At 40.9% G+C, this 20158-nt stretch overlaps 1 protein-coding gene across 1 annotated transcript in view; it reads left to right on the top strand.

Moving 5' to 3' along the window:
- Window positions 1-15229, top strand: part of LOC133571787 (forkhead box protein P4-like) — an 18451-nt gene extending 3222 nt beyond the window's left edge. The window contains exons 3-15 of the mRNA XM_061924273.1: window positions 2308-2391; window positions 2456-2531; window positions 2631-2769; window positions 2849-2950; window positions 4476-4563; window positions 4645-4776; window positions 6555-6696; window positions 6779-6849; window positions 6935-7036; window positions 14564-14685; window positions 14795-14854; window positions 14912-14974; window positions 15049-15229. Of these exons, the coding sequence (XP_061780257.1) occupies window positions 2308-2391; window positions 2456-2531; window positions 2631-2769; window positions 2849-2950; window positions 4476-4563; window positions 4645-4776; window positions 6555-6696; window positions 6779-6849; window positions 6935-7036; window positions 14564-14685; window positions 14795-14840 (1104 nt within the window). The 3' untranslated portion in view covers window positions 14841-14854; window positions 14912-14974; window positions 15049-15229. The remainder of the gene's footprint in view (window positions 1-2307; window positions 2392-2455; window positions 2532-2630; window positions 2770-2848; window positions 2951-4475; window positions 4564-4644; window positions 4777-6554; window positions 6697-6778; window positions 6850-6934; window positions 7037-14563; window positions 14686-14794; window positions 14855-14911; window positions 14975-15048) is intronic.
- The last annotated feature ends 4929 nt before the right edge of the window (window positions 15230-20158 follow it).

Genomic DNA, 20158 nt, shown 5'->3' with positions numbered 1-20158 from the left:
ACGGCGCGTTCAAGGACCGCCGAACAGGCCGGTATATCTATTTTTAGGAACACTAATACAAAACCTCACAATAATGTCTGATTGAAAGCTAAAAACGTTATGACAGACCGCCTTAAAAAACGGAATGGAATTTTACACTTTTTTACTGAATGAGACACCCAGAATGTACATGAAAATAAAGAATGTGGGATTTACAATATTAACTATGAAGGATAAAACACTGAATATTGACAACATATGAACCTCACTCACCCTCTCCATCCACATATTTTACAATTAAGCGAAACACAAGAAAAATGCAACAAACACAGCAAAATATGAACGTGAAGGGTAAAAAAAAACAACCTTACAATCTGATACATCTGATACATCACTAAGCTTTAGAACTTTGTTGTAAAAATCTCCTTCTGTGTCTGTCTCTGACACCCACATTTCAGGCTGACATTCTGTGGAAACGCTCCCCACCCACACTGCTTGGTGCCTCATCTGAGCTGCTGTGACTTAGATTACCATAGTAACTAATTAGATTACCATAGTAACTAGTATATCATGCAAAAGCGCAAATTCCAACCATTGAAATACTTTGTATAGTTGAAGACTTACGGTCATTAGAAAACATCACTGTACATCATAATGGCAGCTACACTTTCCATCTTAAAGATCTAAAAAAAGTATTTGGGAATGTCCGGCGGGCCAGATTGAAAAGCTCAACGGGCCTTAATTTGCCCAGGCCTGGGTTAGAGTGTCCGCCCTGAGATCGGTAGGTTGTGAGTTCAAACCCCGGCCGAATCATACTAAAGACTATAAAAATGGGAACCATTACCTCCCTGCTTGGCACTCAGCATCAAAGATTGGAATTGGGGGTTAAATCACCAAAAATTATTCCTGGGCGCGGCCACCGCTGCTGCTCACTGCTCCCCTCACCTCCCAGGGTGTGAACAAGGGGATGGGCCAAAAGCAGAGGACACATTTCACCACACCTAGTGTGTGTGTGACAACCATTGGTACTTTAACTTTAACTTAACTATAACTTTTTAAGTTTAACTTAACTTAAAAGAGTTGGACTGTATCTTTGAGACACGGAACAGACCACAGCAGTAAACAGAAGCAATACAACATAAATCACATGAGGACTGCTACTATGACCAGACAAGAGATTACTAAAATATTATTTTTTCCGCAGCAATCGGGACACCCCTAGTTGGGACATCATTAATAAGTAGAGATGTCCGATAATGGCTTTTTTGCCGATATCTGATATTCCGATATTGTCCAACTCTTATTTACCGATTCCGATATCAACCGATACGGATATATACAGTTGTGGAATTAACACATTATTATGCCTAATTTTGTTGTGATGCCCCGCTGGATGCATTAAACAATGTAACAAGGTTTTCCAAAATAAATCAACAAAATTTATGGAAAAAAAATGCCAACATGGCACTGCCATATTTATTATTGAAGTCACAAAGTGCATTCTTTTTTTTTAACATGCCTTAAAACAGCAGCTTGGAATTAGGGACATGCGGACATGAGAACATGAGGAGGTTGAGGTGGGCGGGGTTGGGGGGGGGTATAGATTGTAGCGTCCCGGAAGAGTTAGTGCTACAAGGGGTTCTGGATATTTGTTCTGTTGAAGTGAATTATATTTTTTTAGCGCTTTTTCTCTCGTGACTCAAAGCGCTTTACATAGTGAAACCCAATATCTAAGTTACATTTTTTTAAACCAGTGTGGGTGGCACTGGGAGCAGGTGGGTAAAGTGTCTTGCCCAAGGACACAACGGCAGTGACTAGGATGAAGCGGGTATCAAACCTGCAACCCTCAAGTTGCTGGCACGGCCACTCTACCAACCGAGCTATGCCGCTGTTGTGTTTATGTTGTGTTACGGTGCGGATGTTCTCCCGAAATGTGTCTGTCATTCTTGTTTGGTGTGGGTTCACAGTGTGGCGCATATTTGTAACAGTGTTAAAGTTGTTTATACGGCCACCCTCAATGTGACCTGTATGGCTGTTGACCAAGTATGCATGCATTCACTTGTGTGTGTGAAAAGCCGCAGGTATTATGTGATTGGACCGGCACGCAAAGGCAGTGCCTTTAAGGTTTATTGGCGCTCTGTACTTCTCCCTACGTCCAGCGGCGTTTTAAAAAGTCATAAATTTTACTTTTTGAAACCGATACCGATAATTTCCGATATTACATATTAAAGCATTTATCGGCCGATAATATCGGCAGCACGACATTATCGGAAATCTCTATTAATAAGTAATTTTTGCGTAACAGCGCGTTTCTTTTTTTGTCCTTAGCATCGTCTGAAAGAGTTGTACAAGAAACAGCAGCAGATCCACGTGCAGTTGCTCCAGCATCAGACGGGCAAGAGAAGCAAAGAGGTATTTGCATTGCATCATAAACTGTTGCATTGGTGTTCACAAGTTTGCGCTTCCTGTCCGTCAGCTCCTCGCACATCATTTAGCCTTGCAGCAGCTACTCCACGTCCAGCCGCAGCAACAGGCACTTTGCTGCCCTGCAGGTATCAAACCTTATTGAAGTGCTTATGTCAGTTATCTGATAGTGTCAAGCTACATGCCATTGCTGCTATTGCTAACTGAAGCTAAAGTGTCGTTGTCAGCTGCTTTCAGCTCCGTGCACTGCAAGCATGCTTGGAAGGATATGGACAGCGGAGGAGCAGAGGACGAAGACGGAGATAGGAAGACTGAGACGGTCTGCCAGGGAGAGACAAGTGACGTCCCGTTGACCTACCCTTGCAGGTGTTTTACCTTTTGTGCAAATGTAAAGACAACAAAGCCAATTGCGTTTGCACTGATGTGGCTCCACTTCTTCAACCAGCACTCCTGCTGACTTAACCGCCACAGGCGTCCTCTACGGTCACGGCGTGTGCAACTGGCCGGGATGCGAGTCCGTCTGCCATAACCTCCGACAGTTTGTAAAGTAGGTGCATGATGCCGCCTTCATGACCCACCCCTAGCCAGATAAGCCTATTGCTTTTTTTTTAATTTAAAAAAGAAAAGAAAAAAAAAGGCTTCGCTACACTTCTTAAAATAAATCCTGAATCACTGCCAATTACCCGTTGGTCGGTTACAGTCATGGTAGCTATGCTAGTGTTGCTAACGTTTGTGTCCACCTGTCTCACTCCTTAATGTTACCTTGATGCATGTGATACTTAATTGGTTCTGAAACAGGGTTCACTAGTCGGAAAGTGTGTATAGTGAAGCAAATTTCTCCTTAAGAAACGATGTAAATATTAGGAGTGTCAAAAGAAATCGATGTTCGTATAAAGTTGGATTCTTATTTGTAACGATTCTTAGTCGATTAAACAAAACCAGTTTTCTTTTAAGTAATATTCAAATGTATTAAAGCTGTTCATCTATTTTATGGAGGAATGTAGTTCATCATAGAAGTGGCACCCAAAAAGTATTGATTTTTAAATCGAGAATCGTTTCTGAATCGAATCATTACCCCCAAGAATCGAATCGTGTGGTGCCCAAAGATTCACAGCCCTACTAAATACGAATAATGCTTTCCAGCCCCGACAAAAGTACCTATTTTAATAAAGGCTTGTACACTTCGAACGACAAGCTGAACTTTGCTGTATGCACACACACAGAAGTCCCTCTGGTGCCCTCACATACGATCAGAAATCACAAAAATCCGTCACTTTAACGACCATATTGCTACAATAACAAACATTTTAAAAAGTAAAATCCACTTAGAGGAGAGAAAGGAGCAGAGAGAGGGGGAGAATGGAAGGGGACGTGTGTGTTTGTGTGCGTGTGGACAAAATGAATGAATGAAGCGTTCGTACACAGAGGCATATATGGTGCGGTCAAAAAGTTAGTAAACTGAAAATTTCGCAAATAGAGGTGTTTGTAAATCAAGGTTCCACTGTTAATGTCGTGTATATGTCAAATAAAAGTACACAATGGTGCTTATTGGAGACACACAAGCGTAGACTAACAGCTCATTAGCATTAACCCCTAAAGGCTTAGTGGCCACATGTGTGGACAGCACCTTTTAGCTCTTATTTTCAAAATTGTGTACACTACTGAATTGGGGTCTTATGCCGACATATGGACACTTATACTGCTATCTGGTGGTGTCAGAAGAGTATAACATACAATGGAATTTGGAAAAAAAAGTGTAAAAATAACAATTTGCATGTCACTACACATGAAGTCCACGTTTGTGCACTTATGGACTAAGTACATCATATTAAAAAAAGGTTCTTAGTTTTTATTCTAATTAGGGTCCAATGAGGCCAAATAGCAAAGAGAAATAAATAAAGCATGTAAACAAACAGCTTGGGCCTTAAGAGGTTAAAGCTACAGGCCCGGACACAAAACAGCATGTTCACAGTAAGCACTTTCCACATCTCCAGCATGAAGCCATAAAGAAGACTTGCAGAGTGGCCCCTTTGATACATGCTTTGTGTTTTCCTTAACGTGCGCGTTTGCAGGCACATGCGCTGCGAGCACACACTAGACGACAGAAGCACGGCTCAGTGCAGAGTCCAGATGCAAGTGGTTCATCAGCTAGAGATTCAGGTGGGCGTGGCCAACTTGCAACCGCTATTACCGGCCACTTCATTAGGCACACCTGCCTCACCTGTCCTCCCGTCCCTCCAGCTCCGCAAAGAACGAGAGCGCCTGCGAGCGATGACGGCTCACCTGCTACTTCCTGCTGCGGATCCCCACTCGGCTCCGGCAGGACCGCCTCCGACACCATGTGATCTGTCAGCTGACCCGCTCTGTCGGCAGGTACGCGCGCCTGCGTGTAAAACAACAACAACACATGCTTTCATTCGGTGCTTAAGTATATTTGACACAAAAAGACTGCAATAGTTTAGCTATGGTTCCTGTAGTTCCGTTCACCAGGCCCAATTTGCAACCACTTCTCACAATTTTAGGGTCCTCAAAGCAAAAAATGCAAATTGATTGAAATTTGCAACGATAATTTGTTATTTTTTTACTTTTTTTTTTTTTAAGAGTGTTTGTAACATCTGTTGTTGTATTATTGCAAAAAGTTAAATGGTACATTTGCATAATTTGACCGGAGGAGGCGGAGCCAAGACATACATACAACAAGCTGATTCATTCTCAAACTGTGGCACAAAGACCACTGGTACGCAGGCTCATTATAGTAATTAGAAAAAATATTATAACTCAAATGACCTAAGATATAGTATATGTATGTCAGGGGTGACTTTGGGGCCACATTGGGGGCCGACTGCATGTAAAGTAACTATAAACTGTACATATATATATACACATGTATACAATATATGTATACATACATTTATATATATAGATATATACATACATATATATATATATATATATATATATATATATATATATATATATATATATATATATATACATATATATATATATATATATGTATAAATATACACACATATGTATGTGGGTGTACATATATTAATATATTGGATATATAATAATAATTAATATATTTGGATAGTAAGTTTGTGAAAGTTCGACTTCTACCTTTACTTCCGTGACGACCTCCTTAAAGTTTTGTAATCAATAAGAAATATCAAAAGCAGCTAAAATGCGCAAAACGTGGATAAGTGTGGAGAGAATGTTTTGCATTTTTCCCATCATGCTTTGTAATGGATTTAAATTGGTGTAATATTGAATTTTCTATGGTGCACGAACATTTTTTTATAGTGTCCAGAAAGTTCAGTGAGCAGGCTGTGTCTCATTTTTTTTTGCACCATGACTAGGGAAGGTTTGCATTGGGTCATATTAGTTAATGCTGTGCACATTTCCATTCGTTGCTTAATTAAAGGTCAATGACCTAATCTACACATGATGGCAACACAATAGGAGCATCAAAATAGTCAGACTATTAAAATGAATGCAATTTCCCTGTGGGTGAGTTCTTATACCTGTATCATGCTAGTGTTTATTAACATCAAAGGCAAAACGTGTGTTGTTTGTAATGTAGAATTATGTCAATGTAGTCATGTTAGCGTTTACCGTAGCTAGCGTTTAGCGCACTAGCTGCTTCTCCAGGAAATGCACAGTATCACCGTGAGTCTAAGTGATGTCATTAATGACGGTTTTACAATCATTCAAATTTGAAACGGTAATACTTATGGTCAGAAGTTTACTATCATAACGGTAATGGTTGCATCCCTGTGCTATATGTCGCCATATCTACATGCCACTCCTAGTAATCAGACCCCACTTTTTCAAAAAAGCAACACACTTTGCGTCATATAGGCAAACCGCACCGCTTCCACAAATGCATTGCAGTCCTTTGGAAACACTGAACTGACGTATTGATTTTAAGGGCTTCTGGGGCCCAACGTGTTTTAGTTCCTACACGTTTTGTCGTTTGATGTGTCCCGTCTCCTCTGTTGAGACCGTGAAAACTAATCAGCTCTTCATCTTCACTCAGCGAACAATTTCACTGTTTAACTCAGACTAATTGGCGTTACAAGCGCCCCCCTCCATGGCGAATCCGATCGCTCCGTCACGCGTCCTCACACGTTCTTTTGTCCGCATAGCCCTCACCGAGTCCGTCACATGGCGCCCGGGTGTCCCCCCTGCCTCTTGCCAACATCAACTCCTCGTCGCAGAAGGAGTCCTGCCCCATGTCGCGTGTTGAGGCCGTGAGACGCCGCCATCACCCGTCCTTCTACTCTGCAGGTCCCCACATAGCAAAAACAAAAAATTAAAATTCAGCACCAAGTGGCAAATTCCACCTTTTTCTTTCCCGTCCTCGTTTCAGAAAATGAACACGCGCTCTACAAGGACGCTGATATCAGACCGCCGTTTACGTACGCAACCTTGATAAGACAGGTAGGTGCAAGGCCGTCATTTTTTTGTGTTTGCAGGCTTTTATGAGCGATCAGACCATTCCGTGCATAACACTTCTTTCTTCCAGGCCATCATGGCGTCACCAGACAAGCAGCTCACACTCAACGAAATCTACAACTGGTTCACTCGGACATTCGCCTATTTCAGACGCAACGCCGCAACCTGGAAGGTGACCCAAGATGTTACTGCATGTTTGAAGACAGACGTATTGCACCTGATTCGTGCCATGAAAACGTGTTTCTCCTAATTTTATATCAAACTAAATACCAAAATTGGGACTAATCCTCCTGAGAACAAGTGTCCACTTCATTGGACATTTTTGTATTTATTTTTTTGCTTTATATATCGCGTCAGCGTTACACATTTTGGCCTGTTACACAAAAGGACTCATTTCCACTGCAGAGGACGCTGGTTCTCAGGAGAATACAGTATGTTGGCTTGAAATTCCAGTATAATTTGGAATATTTATTTTCCTAAGCGGAAAAAAGTTTTGAAAAAATTGAATTTTCCTGCCTTTTTCGGGTTTCGTCAGGACTCCCGATAAGGTTTTGCGACGTCTCCCACAACTACAGGACTAGTATTGTGCCGTTTATGAAAAACAGTTTTTAAAATGTATTGGGTAAGGGTCCCCCTTATGACATTTTAGCGAAAACAAAGCTATAGAAATATTAATTTTCTGCCATTTTCGGGTTTTGTTGGGACTCCAAAAGAGGTTTTGAGACGTCTCCCACAACTCCAAGACCAGCATTCTTCCGTTGAAGCGAGACAGTTGAAATTTTGGGGGGGGGGGGGTAAGGGTCCCCCCTTTACGACATTGTAGCGAAGACAGTTTTGGAAAAATAATAGATTTTTTACCATTTTCGTGTTTTGTTGGGACTCCAAATGAGGTTTTGAGAAGTCTCCCACAACCACAGAACCAGTATTGAGCTGTTGAAGACAGTTTTTTTAAATCCATCCATCCATCCATCTTCTTCCGCTTATCCGAGGTCGGGTCGCGGGGGCAGCAGCCTAAGCAGGGGAGCCCAGACTTCCCTCTCCCCAGCCACTTCGTCCAGCTCCTCCCGGGGGATCCCGAGGCGTTCCCAGGCCAGCCGGGAGACATAGTCTTCCCAACGTGTCCTGGGTCTTCCCCGTGGCCTCCTACCGGTCGGACGTGCCCTAAACACCTCCCGAGGGAGGCGATCGGGTGGCATCCTGACCAGATGCCCGAACCACCTCATCTGGCTCCTCTCGATGTGGAGGAGCAGCGGCTTTACTTTGAGCTCCCCCCGGATGACAGAGCTTCTCACCCTATCTCTAAGGGAGAGCCCCGCCACCCGGCGGAGGAAACTCATTTCGGCCGCTTGTACCCGTGATCTTGTCCTTTCGGTCATAACCCAAAGCTCATGACCATAGGTGAGGGATGGGAATGTAGATCGACCGGTAAATTGAGAGCTTTGCCTTCCGGCTCAGCTCCTTCTTCACCACAACGGATCGATACAGTGTCCGCATTACTGAAGATGCCGCACCGATCCGCCAGTCGATCTCACGATCCACTCTTCCCTCAATTGTGAACAAGACTCCGAGGTACTTGAACTCCTCCACTTGGGGCAGGGTCTCCTCCCCAACCCGGAGATGGCACTCCACCCTTTTCCGGGCGAGAACCATGGACTCGGACTTGAAGGTGCTGATTCTCATCCCAGTCGCTTCACACTCGGCTGCGAACCGATCCAGCGAGAGCTGAAGATCCTGGACAGTTTTTTTAAATGTTTGCAAAAAAAAGTTTCTGCCATTTTTGGGTTTTGTTGAGACTCCTGATGAGATTTTGAGATGTCTCCTACAACTAATAGACCAGTATTGCGCTGTGGAAGCAAGACCATTTTTTAAATTTTTGGGTAAGGGTCCCCCTTACGACATTTTAGTGGAAAAAAGTTTAAAAACAAACAAACATTTTCTGCCATTTTCGGGTTTTGTCGGGACTCCTGATGCGGTTTTGAGACATCTTCTACAACAAAAGGACCAGTATTGTTCTGTTGAAGCAAGACAGTTTTTTTTTTTTTTACATTTTACGACATTTCAGGGAAAAGGTTTTGGAAAAATAGAAATTTTCTGCCATTTTCGGGTTTTGTCGAGACTCCTGATGAGGTTTTGAGACATCTCCTACAACTACAGGACCAGTATTGCGCAGTTGAAGCAGGACAATTTTTTTTAATTTTTGGGAAAGGTTCCCCCCTTACGACATTTTAGCGACAAAAAGTTTTGGAAAAATTAAAAAATTTCCGCCATTTTCGGGTTTTGTCGGGACTCCCGATGAGGTTTTGAGACGTCTCCTACAACTACAGGACTAGTATTGTGCTGTTGAAGCAAGACATTTAATTTTTAATTTTTAGGTAAAGGTCCCCCCTTACGACATTTTTGTGAAAAAAAGTTTTAAAAAAACATACATTTTCTGCCATTTTTGGGTTTTGTCGGGACTCCTGGTGAGGTTTTGCGACGTCTCCCTTATGACATTTTAGCGAAAACAAAGCTATGGAAAATATACATTTTCTGCTATTTTCGGGTTTTGTCGGGACTCCCGATGAGGTTTTGAGACGTCTCCTACAACTACAGGACTAGTATTGTGCTGTTGAAGCAAGACATTTTATTTTTAGGTAAAAGGTGCCCCCTTACGACATTTTTGCGAAAAAAAAGTTTTAAAAAACATAAATTTTCTGCCATTTTTGGGTTTTGTCGGGACTCCTGGTGAGGTTTTGAGATGTCTCCTACAACTACAGGACCAGTATTGTGCTGTTGAAGCAAGATCATTTTTAACATTTTTGTTCGATCCTGGGCTCGGGACCTTTCTGTGTGGAGTTTGCATGTTCTCCCCGTGACTGCGTGGGTTCCCTCCAGGTACTCCGGCTTCCTCCCACCTCCAAAGACATGCACCTGGGGATAGGTTGATTGGTAACACTAAATTGGCCCTAGTGCAGCGTTTCTCAAAGTGTGGGGCGCGCCCCACTGGTGGGGAATAGAGACATGACAGGTGGGGCGCGAGGAACGGGAGGGAATTTCACTTTAATTTTTTTTTTAGATTGTTTTTTTTTTACTATGCTTTCATTTTCTATACACACTGTAAATCACTTTGTGATTCTGTCTGTGAAATCCGCTTTATAAATAAATGTAAATTACATATTTTTCCTGTAGGCTTTACATTTCTAGGTAGGAGCAAAAGTTTGACAGACATAGCAACAGTAACTAATGGGGGCGGGGCTAAGCGGAACAAACTTGACGAGACAAGCGCAGCAAAATGAAAAGCTGTCCCACTGTCAAACGACACAGTTGCGAGACGTATATGCGACATTGCAAGTGATCTTGAGGAACAACTCGGAGACAAATGAAAATAAAGTCGTTTTGCTTTACAAGTGGACGAAGCTACTGACAGCAATAAAGACTGCCTGTTCATCGCATACGTCCGCTTTGTGAATGGCGAGTCACTGTGCGAGGATTTGCTGTTTTGCAAATACATCAAAAATAGAGCCTCTGCTGATGAGCTGTTCAAGATAATGGACAGTTTCCTCAAAGAACACGACCTTAAATGGGAAAACTGTGTGGGCTTTTGCTCTGATGGCGCAATGACCATGGCAGGGTCAAGAAACAAGCTGCAGGCTCTAATAAAGAGGGTTGCGCCAAATGCGCATTGGACACACTGTGTCATTCACTGGGAAGCACTCGCGTCAAGGCAGCTCAGCCCCGAACTCAATGAGGTTTTAACAGATGTGAGCGCGGTAAATTTGATCAAAACACGACCACTGAAAGCGCGACTATTCTCTGCACTGTGTGAGGAAATGGGAGCTGATCATACAGCCGTGCTGTTTCACCATACTTGCCAACCTTGAGACCTCCGATTTCGGGAGGTGGGGGTGGGGGGCGCGGTTGGGGGTGGGGGCGTGGTTAAGAGGGGAGGAGTATATTTACAGCTAGAATTCACCAAGTCAAGTATTTCACACACACACATATATATATATATATATATATATATATATCCATCCATCCATCCATTTTCTACCGCTTATTCCATTTGGGGTCGCGGGAGCCTATCTCAGCTACAATCGGGCGGAAGGCGGGGTACACCCTGGACAAGTCGCCACCTCATCGCAGGGCCAACACAGATAGACAGACAACATTCACACTCACATCCACACACTAGGGCCAATTTAGTGTTGCCAATCAACTTATCCCCAGGTGCATGTCTTTGGAGGTGGGAGGAAGCCGGAGTACCCGGAGGGAACCCACGCAGTCACGGGGAGAACATGCAAACTCCACACAGAAAGATCCCGAGCCCGGGATTGAACCCAAGACTACTCAGGACCTTCGTATTGTGAGGCAGATGCACTAACCCCTCTGCCACCGTGAAGCCCTATATATATATATATATATATATATATATATATAAAAGAAATACTTGACTTTCAGTGAATTCTAGCTATATATATATATATATATATATATATATATATATATATATATATATATATATATATATAAATAAGAGAAATACTTGAATTTCAGTGTTCATTTATTTACACATATACACACACATAACACTCATCTACTCATTGTTGAGTTAAGGGTTGAATTGTCCATCCTTGTTCTATTCTCTGTCATTATTTTTCTAACCATGCTGAACACCCTCTCTGATGATGAATTCTGCTTCGTCTCCTTGTTGTGTGCGCAGTTGTGCACTGCACTCTCTAAAAGCCCTAGATGTTAATGTCACATATGCATGTACACTAGATGGCAGTATTGCCCTGTTTAAGAGTGTCACAACATTGCTGTTTACGGCAGACGAACTGCTTTACGGTAGACGAAAACGTGACTGCTGTTGTTGTGTGTTGTTGCCATGCTGGGAGGACCTTAATGAAACTGCCTAACAATAAACCCACATAAGAAACCAAGAACTCGCCCTCGATCATTCTACAATTATAACGTGATTGGGCAGGCACGCTGTTTGTATTGTGGGAAAGCGGACGTGAAAACATGCTGTCGACACGTCACTCAGGTACGCCTGAATTTCGGGAGATTTTCGGGAGAAAATATGTCCTGGGAGGTTTTCGGGAGAAGCGCTGAATTTCGGGAGTCTACCGGAAAATCCGGGAGGGTTGGCAAGTATGTGTTTCACAGTGAAGCAAGGTGGCTCTCCCGGGGCAAAGTGCTGTCACTTGCCCTGTCTTCCCAAATGCATAGCTCCTCCTTTTTTTTTGCAAAGATTGCAAAGTGGCACTTTTATTTTATTTATTTTGAACTTGATGCAAGTTATATGATTTACTATTGAACTTGATGCAAGTTATAACACTTTTATTTGATTTATTATTGAACTTGATGCAAGTTATAACACTTTTTTTGATTTATTATTGAACTTGATGCAAGTTATAACACTTTTGTTTTATTTATTATTGAACTTGATGCAAGTTATTTTATTTATTATTGAACTTGATGCAAGTTATACCAGGCAGCACGGTGGAAGAGGGGTCTGCCTCACAATACGAAGGTCCTGAGTAGTCTTGGGTTCAATCCCGGGCTCGGGATCTTTCTGCGTGGAGTTTGTATGTTCTCCCCGTGACTGCGTGGGTTCCCTCCGGGTACTCCGGCTTCCTCCCACCTCCAAAGACATGCACCTGGGGATAGGTTGATTGGCAACACTAAATTGGCCCTAGTGTGTGGATGTGAGTGTGAATGATGTCTGTCTATCTGTGTTGGCCCTGCGATGAGGTGGCGACTTGTCCAGGGTGTACCCCGCCTTCCGCCCGATTGTAGCTGAGATAGGCTCCAGCGCCCCCCGCGACCACAAAGGGAATAAGCGGTAGAAAATGGATGGATGGGCAAGTTATACCACAGCTGCACAGTTATTTTATTTATTATTGAACTTGATGTTATTTTATGTTATTGAGTTTGAATGTATACAACTTGATGTTACTTGATGTTCAATAAATTTGAAAATGTTAAGCTTGGCGTGAGCGTTCTGTTGGGGCGATGGGGGCAGGTGGGGCTTGAAAACTCGCCCTTGTCCAAAGTGGGGGATGACAAAAAAAGTTTGAGAACCACTGCCCTAGTGTGTGAATGTGAGTGTGAATGTCGTCTGTCTATCTGTGTTGGCCCTGCGATGAGGTGGCGACTTGTCCAGGGTGTACCCCGCCTTCCGCCCGAAGCAGCTGAGATAGGCTCCAGCACCCCCCGCGACCCCGAACGGGACAAGCGGTAGAAAATGGATGGATGGATGGATGGGTAAGGGTCCCCCTTACGACATTTTAGCGGAAAGTGTTTTTAAAAATAAAAATGTTCTGCCATTTTCGGAATTTGTTAGGACTCTCGATGAGGTTTTGGAACGTCTCCTACAACTACAGGACCAGTATTGTGCTGTTTAAGAGAAACCGTTTTTACAATTTTTTGGGTAAGGGTCCCCATTACGACACTTAAGCGAAAAAAAGTTTAAAAAAATATATACATTATCCGTCATTTCGGGGCTTTTGTCGGGGCTCCCGATGAGGTTTTGGGACATCTCCTACAACCACACGACCAGTATTGTTCCGTTTAAGAGAGACCGTTTTTAAAATGTTTTGGGTAAGGGTCCCCCCTTACCACATTTAAGCGGAAACAAGATTTAAAAAATATATACATTTTCTGCCATTTTCGGGTTTTGTCGGGACTCCAAATTATGTTTTGGGACGTCTCCCACAACTACAGGACCAGTATTGTACTGTTCAAGAGAGACTGTTTTATTAATTTTTTGGGTAACATTTGAGCAAAAATTTTTTTGGGGAAAAATATTAATTTTCTGCCATTTTCGGCTTTTGTCAGGACTCCTGATGAGGTTTTGAAACTGTTTCAAGAGCCACTTCCAAGACATTAGATGGCAGTACTGTATATGCTATCTACGGTATGTTGTCTAATTAATAAGTAGGTTTTTCCAAGATGTGTTATGTTGCGCCCTACAACATGTTTATACTTTAGGTATTGTGCTTATTGCACACCAGCTATTTGATTGTAACATTCATCTCAGTTGTAGTTTTCATTACCAAATTTGGAGGTGTTGAATTCGCCATGTAGAATCGCTAATGCTATTACCAGCCTGTCTATGGCAAATCCTATGTAAATTAGCATGAAGCTAGCGCCTTTTGGAAGAGTGGAGCCTTACTTTACGTTTGAGCCTTTTGTACCAAGCATACTTGCTTGATTGGTGTTAAAAATTGCCAAATTTAGAGGGAGTTTGGCTGAGTCCGCCGCGAGCGCTGATCGAGTGATTGTTTACGTGAACCGGTGTTAAGTCTGCAACCGGACGTGACATCACGTGCAACGAAGGTATGGAAATATGGCACCGTTTGATTTTACGTGTACTGATGAAATCCGGTGGGGTGCCTATGGAAGTACCCAAATCGGTAAAAATCCCTAATTCTTTCAATGCATTATAGTATTAACCTTATTATGTGTTTTTTATCTTCTACACATTTTATGAAATTAATTTTTTAATATTTTATAATATTCTTTTACATGTATTATCCTAAACACATTTATATTTACATTTTATTTGTATTATTTTGTATAATTGTAGGTATTTTTTACATTTATTATTGCAGAAACATCCCGTGAAATGGTCTCACATTTATCCTTAGCGCCACCTGTTTGTCTGGCATGCACTTTATTTTTATTATTTAGTTTTTCTCTGGTCACTGTGCTTCAGAACGCGGTGCGCCACAACTTGAGCTTGCACCGCTGCTTCGTGAGACTGGAGACCGCCAAGGGCGCGGTGTGGACGGTGGACGAGGTGGAGTACCAGCGCAGGAGGTCCCAGAAGATGACGGGGTCAGTAAGGAGGAAACGTGATATTTGGATTTACAGTTGTGTACGACAACAAATTGACCGAGGAAGCAGAGAACAAAAGTGCTTATTATGCTAATTTGTTGTCATCCAGGAGTCCGCCTTTGATGAAGAGCGGCCATTTTGGGTCCGTTTTTTAAACACCAGCTGACAGGTGAGAGGAAAGATGACTATGGAATGTTTCAAATTTGACCGTTTTTGTGTCTTGCAGACGCCGTTTACTGACGTGACATTGTCTAGTTTCTGGAAACGACAAACGCGCACGAGTCCAGCAGTGAGTATTTCAGCATCAGAATTTAAAATCTCTAATAGATAAATAAAATTACATTTGTCTTCCCCGTCTGGCAGGTACGCTTTGGAAATGCAACCGAACGGTAAATAATGGCGGTCTACAGCTGGGCGTGATTCAAAATGCCGACCAGAAGGACTCATTAAGACTCAAATATTGTCATTAAATATTCATATTGTGGCATAAAATATGCTACAAGTAGAGATATTGGTTGGACAAGGAGAGCCGTAGTTTACGTACAATTGTATTTAGAAAACTGGGCATTTTGTTGACATATTTTATTCACATTTGTCAATTTTCATCTCACTTTTTTGTGGTTTTAGGGACCAAACCAAATGTATATAAAAATAAAAGTTAAAAATTCTAAATAAAATCAGGTGATGCTACTTATATTGAAGTGTGTACATAACTACTGTACAATCTCATGTGCTATCATGATTTTTTTTAAATCTATTTGAGTATTTGTGTACATTTTAATTGTAGTACAAACTGTGATGAACATTGAAATTTGATTCCCAAGTAAAAATCACTGCTTTTTAATGTGGGCCTCTAATAAAGTGACTTCTTTCAGAAACTGTTGTGACTTTCTTTGTGTTGTTAAAATATATATATATATATATATATATATATATGTAAAAAAATTAAGATTTTCAGACTAACCGTAAAAAATTTTTATCGATTCAAAAAAATCTACATTAACCTAAATTAATTTGAAAATAAATAAATAATAAACACAATAAAAAAATGAATTAAAAAAAAAAATATATATATATATTTTTAAATCTCAGCTGCACACGGGCGGAAGGCGGGGTACACCCTGGACAAGTCGCCACCTCATCGCAGGGCCAACACAGATAGACAACATTCACCCACTAGGGCCAATTTAGTGATATACACACACACACACACACACACACATACACATACACATACACACACACACACACACACACACACACACACACACACACACACACACACACACACACACACACACACACACACACACACACACACACACACACACACACACACACACACACATATATATACACAACATATTGCCAAAAGTATTTGGCCACCTGCCTTGACTCACATATCACCTTTTGCAGCTATTACAGCTTCAACTCTTCTGGGAAGGCTGTCCACAAGGTTGCGGAGCGGGTTTATAGGAATTTTCAACCATTCTTCCAACAGCGCATTGTTGAGGTCACACACAGATGTTGGTCGAGAAGGCCTGGCTCTCAGTATCTGTTCTAATTCATCCCAAAGGTGTTCTATCGGGTTCAGGTCAGGACTCTCTGCAGGCCTGTCAAGTTCATCCACAACAGACTCTGTAATCCATGTCTTTATGGACCTTGCTTTGTGCACTGGTGCACAGTCACGTTGGAAGAGGAAGGGGCCCGCTCCAAACTGTTCCCACAAGGTTGGGAGCATGGAATTGTCCAAAATGTTTTGGTATCCTCGAGCATTCAAACTTACTGTCACTGGAACTAAGGGGCCAAGACCCACTCCTGAAAAACAATCCCACACCATAATTCCTCCTACACCAAATTTCATACTCAGCAAAATGCAGTCCGAAATGTACTGTGCTCCTGGCAACCTCCAAACCCAGACTCGTCCATCAGATTGCCAGATGGAAAATCGTGATTCATCACTCCAGAGAAGGCATCTCCACTGCTCTAGAATCCAGTGCCGACATGCTTTACACCACTGCATCCCACACTTTGCATTAGACTTGGTGATGTATGGCTTAGATGCAGCTGCTCGGCCATGGAAACCCATTCCATGAAGCTCTCTGCGTACTGTACGTGGGCTAATTGGAAGGTCACATGAAGTTTGGAGCGCTGTAGCAACTGACTGTGCAGAATGTCGGCGACCTCTTTGCACTATGCGCATCAGCATCCGCTGACCCCTCTCTGTCAGTTTAGGTGGCCTACCACTTCGTGGCTGAGTTGCTGTTGTTCCCAAAGCCGACAGTTGACTTTGGAATATTTAGGAGCGAGGAAATTTCACGAATGTATTTGTTGCACAGGTGTCATCCTATGACAGTTACACGTTGGAAATCACTGAGCTCCTGAGAGCGGCCCATTCTTTTAAAAATGTTTGTAGAAACAGTCTCCATTCCTAAGTTCTTGATTATATACACCTGTGGCCGGGCCAACTGATTAAGATACCTGATTCTGATCATTTGGATAGGTGGCCAAATACTTTTGGCAATATAGTGTGTGTGTATATATATATATATATACATACATATATATATATATATATATGTATATGGGTCGCCACCTGTGATGAGGTGGCGACTTGTCCAGGGTGTACCCCGCCTTCCGCCCGAATGCAGCTGAGATAGGCTCCAGCGATCCCCCGCGACCCCAAAAAGAGACAAGCAGTAGAAAATGGATATATATATATATATATATATATATATATATATATATATATATATATATATATATATATATATATATATATATATATCCATCCATCCATCTTCCTCCGCTTATCCGAGGTCGGGTCGCGGGGGCAGCAGCCTAAGCAGGGAAGCCCAGACTTCCCTCTCCCCAGCCACTTCGTCCAGCTCCTCCCGGGGGATCCCGAAGCGTTCCCAGGCCAGCCGGGAGAGATAGTCTTCCCAACGTGTCCTGGGTCTTCCCCGTGGCCTCCTACCGGTCGGACGTGCCCGAAACACCTCCCGAGGGAGGCGTTCGGGTGGCATCCTGACCAGCTGCCCGAACCACCTCATCTGGCTCCTCTCGATGTGTGTATATATATATATATATATATATATATATATATAATATATATAATATATATATACACATACATATACATGTATACATAACCTAATCATTATGTATTGTTTTCATTTTTTATGTTTTTCATTGTAAAGTATTTGTTTCAATATCTGCACTCATTACTTCTTTTGTTGAGTTTTGTTTAACGTTCAAAATTAATTGCTACTTCTATTAAACGTTTTTGTTGTATTTTTTTTAAATTTAATAGACTGATAAATATGATTTATTATCATATTATTATTATTTATTGTCTCATGGAGCTTTGTATTTCCTTTTGATTCTGGTTTGTTAAGTCACCCTGCATTTTTAGAAAGGCGCTTAATATTTGCCTGATTATTAGTTAATATCAAATCAAACTTTATTTATAAAACACTTTTCATACATAAGAGTGAAATATGACCAAATTTTTGTTTTAAATTGAGAAAACCTTAACACTGCACCTAAACATGATAATAATATACAAAAAAGTAATGTAAATAATTACATCCACATGCTTTATGGAGTTATTGACAGTAAGAAAATATATTCTATGACAAGTTTATGCCCCAAATAAATATTTTTATGGAATATGATGCCTATTGAAGCTTGTTTCGCCACTCACTTCATCGTCATGCCAACAATGCTAAAGCAACATCAACGTCAGCGCGCCGTGGCCCCATCCTGCGATGACACGTTGAAATAAGGAAAAAACAGCAAAGTTAACAATCAAATGGTAAAAAAAAGAAAGAAAGAATAAAAGCTTCAGTGTTTTGACTAATGTCAGTAATTGACTGTTAGCTTTAGCGTCGGCCGCCTTTGATTGGCTGTCAGCACATTGTACCGTGACACCCTGCCGCCATTTGTGTGTTTACTGTACGATGCTGAGAAGACAACACTTTTGTCGTTAGTGTGTGTGGCACATCAAAGCTGCACACACACACACACACACACATACACACACACACACACACACACACTCTCTCGACAGCCCTCGTCATCAGATGCAAAAGTTTCATCTTCTCACAGAAATGTACTAATAATGATGAAGATGTCACACGTGCCTCCAATCAAGTCATCGCATGTTTAAAAAAATGTATATTAACCACTTTTTATTGTTAAAAAGCTTCTGATTTCCTTTAAAGCCACAGTTTACACATTTACCCTAAAGTGCACCAGAGAAGGGCAAAGTGGCCTGCAAAAATTGTTCTAAGTACACCTCTGCATACAATTGTATCCTTGTTATTATTAAAGAAAATAACAAAAATACAATGTAGTTAAACTTACAGCTAATTAGCTAAAAAATAACTTTAACACTGTTTTTTAGTCTGTGACAGAAAATATTTAAAGTGCATCAATCTGCCTGAAATAAAAAAAAGAATAAATCCTTATTTAAACTATAAACATTTTTTTGACCAACTTGAACCATTTTGTACTGAAAAATAAATAACTTCCATAAATATTAATACATTCAAATTGATCAGCAACATTAACTCAGAAGCACGATATATAAAACACTTTAACCTACAAAACAAAAAATTAATTAAAAAAAAAAATCTAAATTACAATTTAATCAATTACTATAATGAAATTTGTATTGAAATGATGGCAAAAACATGGAACAAAAACATTAAGGATAGCTTGAACTTTTTGTATATTTGGTAAATTTTCTCCACTAATCTGAAGAGTTATGTTACAGGCTCTCTCTCTCTCTACAGTATACATATATATATATATATACATATATATATATATATATATATATATATATATATATATATATATATATATATATATATATATATATATATATACATACAAACATATATATATATATATATATATATATATATATACATACATATGTGTGTGTGTGTGTGTATATATTTTATTAATATAATGGCTATATAATTAATAGTCAATATAATTGGATATTAAGAGAATGTGCAAGTTGGACTCCTACCTTGTTTACTTCCGTGACAACCTCCTTAAAGTTTGGTAATCAATCAGAAATATCAAACAGCTAAAATGCGCCAAATATGCATGAGTGTGGAGAAAGTGTTTTGCATTTTGCCATCATGCTTTGTAATGGATTTAAATGGGTGTAATTCTAAATTGTTATAGTGAATGGACATTTCTTATAATATCCACAAATTGTGTCATATTGTGTTGTGTGTGTCCATGTCTGTTGGCATTTTGTGTTCGTTTTTTTTTTTTTTTTGCAACATGACTAGGGAAGTTTGTTTGCATTGGGTCATATAAGTAAATGCTGTGCTGTATTTCATTAAAAGTCCCAAAATGGTGACAACGCAGCATATTAATAGATTTTTTTAAATGAATTGAATTCTCCCTGCTGTAAGATTCCTTATTAACTCAAGACATCTCGCGAGCC

The sequence above is a fragment of the Nerophis lumbriciformis genome, linkage group LG29, assembly GCF_033978685.3.
Source record: "Nerophis lumbriciformis linkage group LG29, RoL_Nlum_v2.1, whole genome shotgun sequence".
Lineage (NCBI taxonomy): Eukaryota > Metazoa > Chordata > Actinopteri > Syngnathiformes > Syngnathidae > Nerophis > Nerophis lumbriciformis.
Note: the sequence above shows the minus strand (reverse complement) of the source record. Positions and strands in the feature narration are given on the sequence as shown.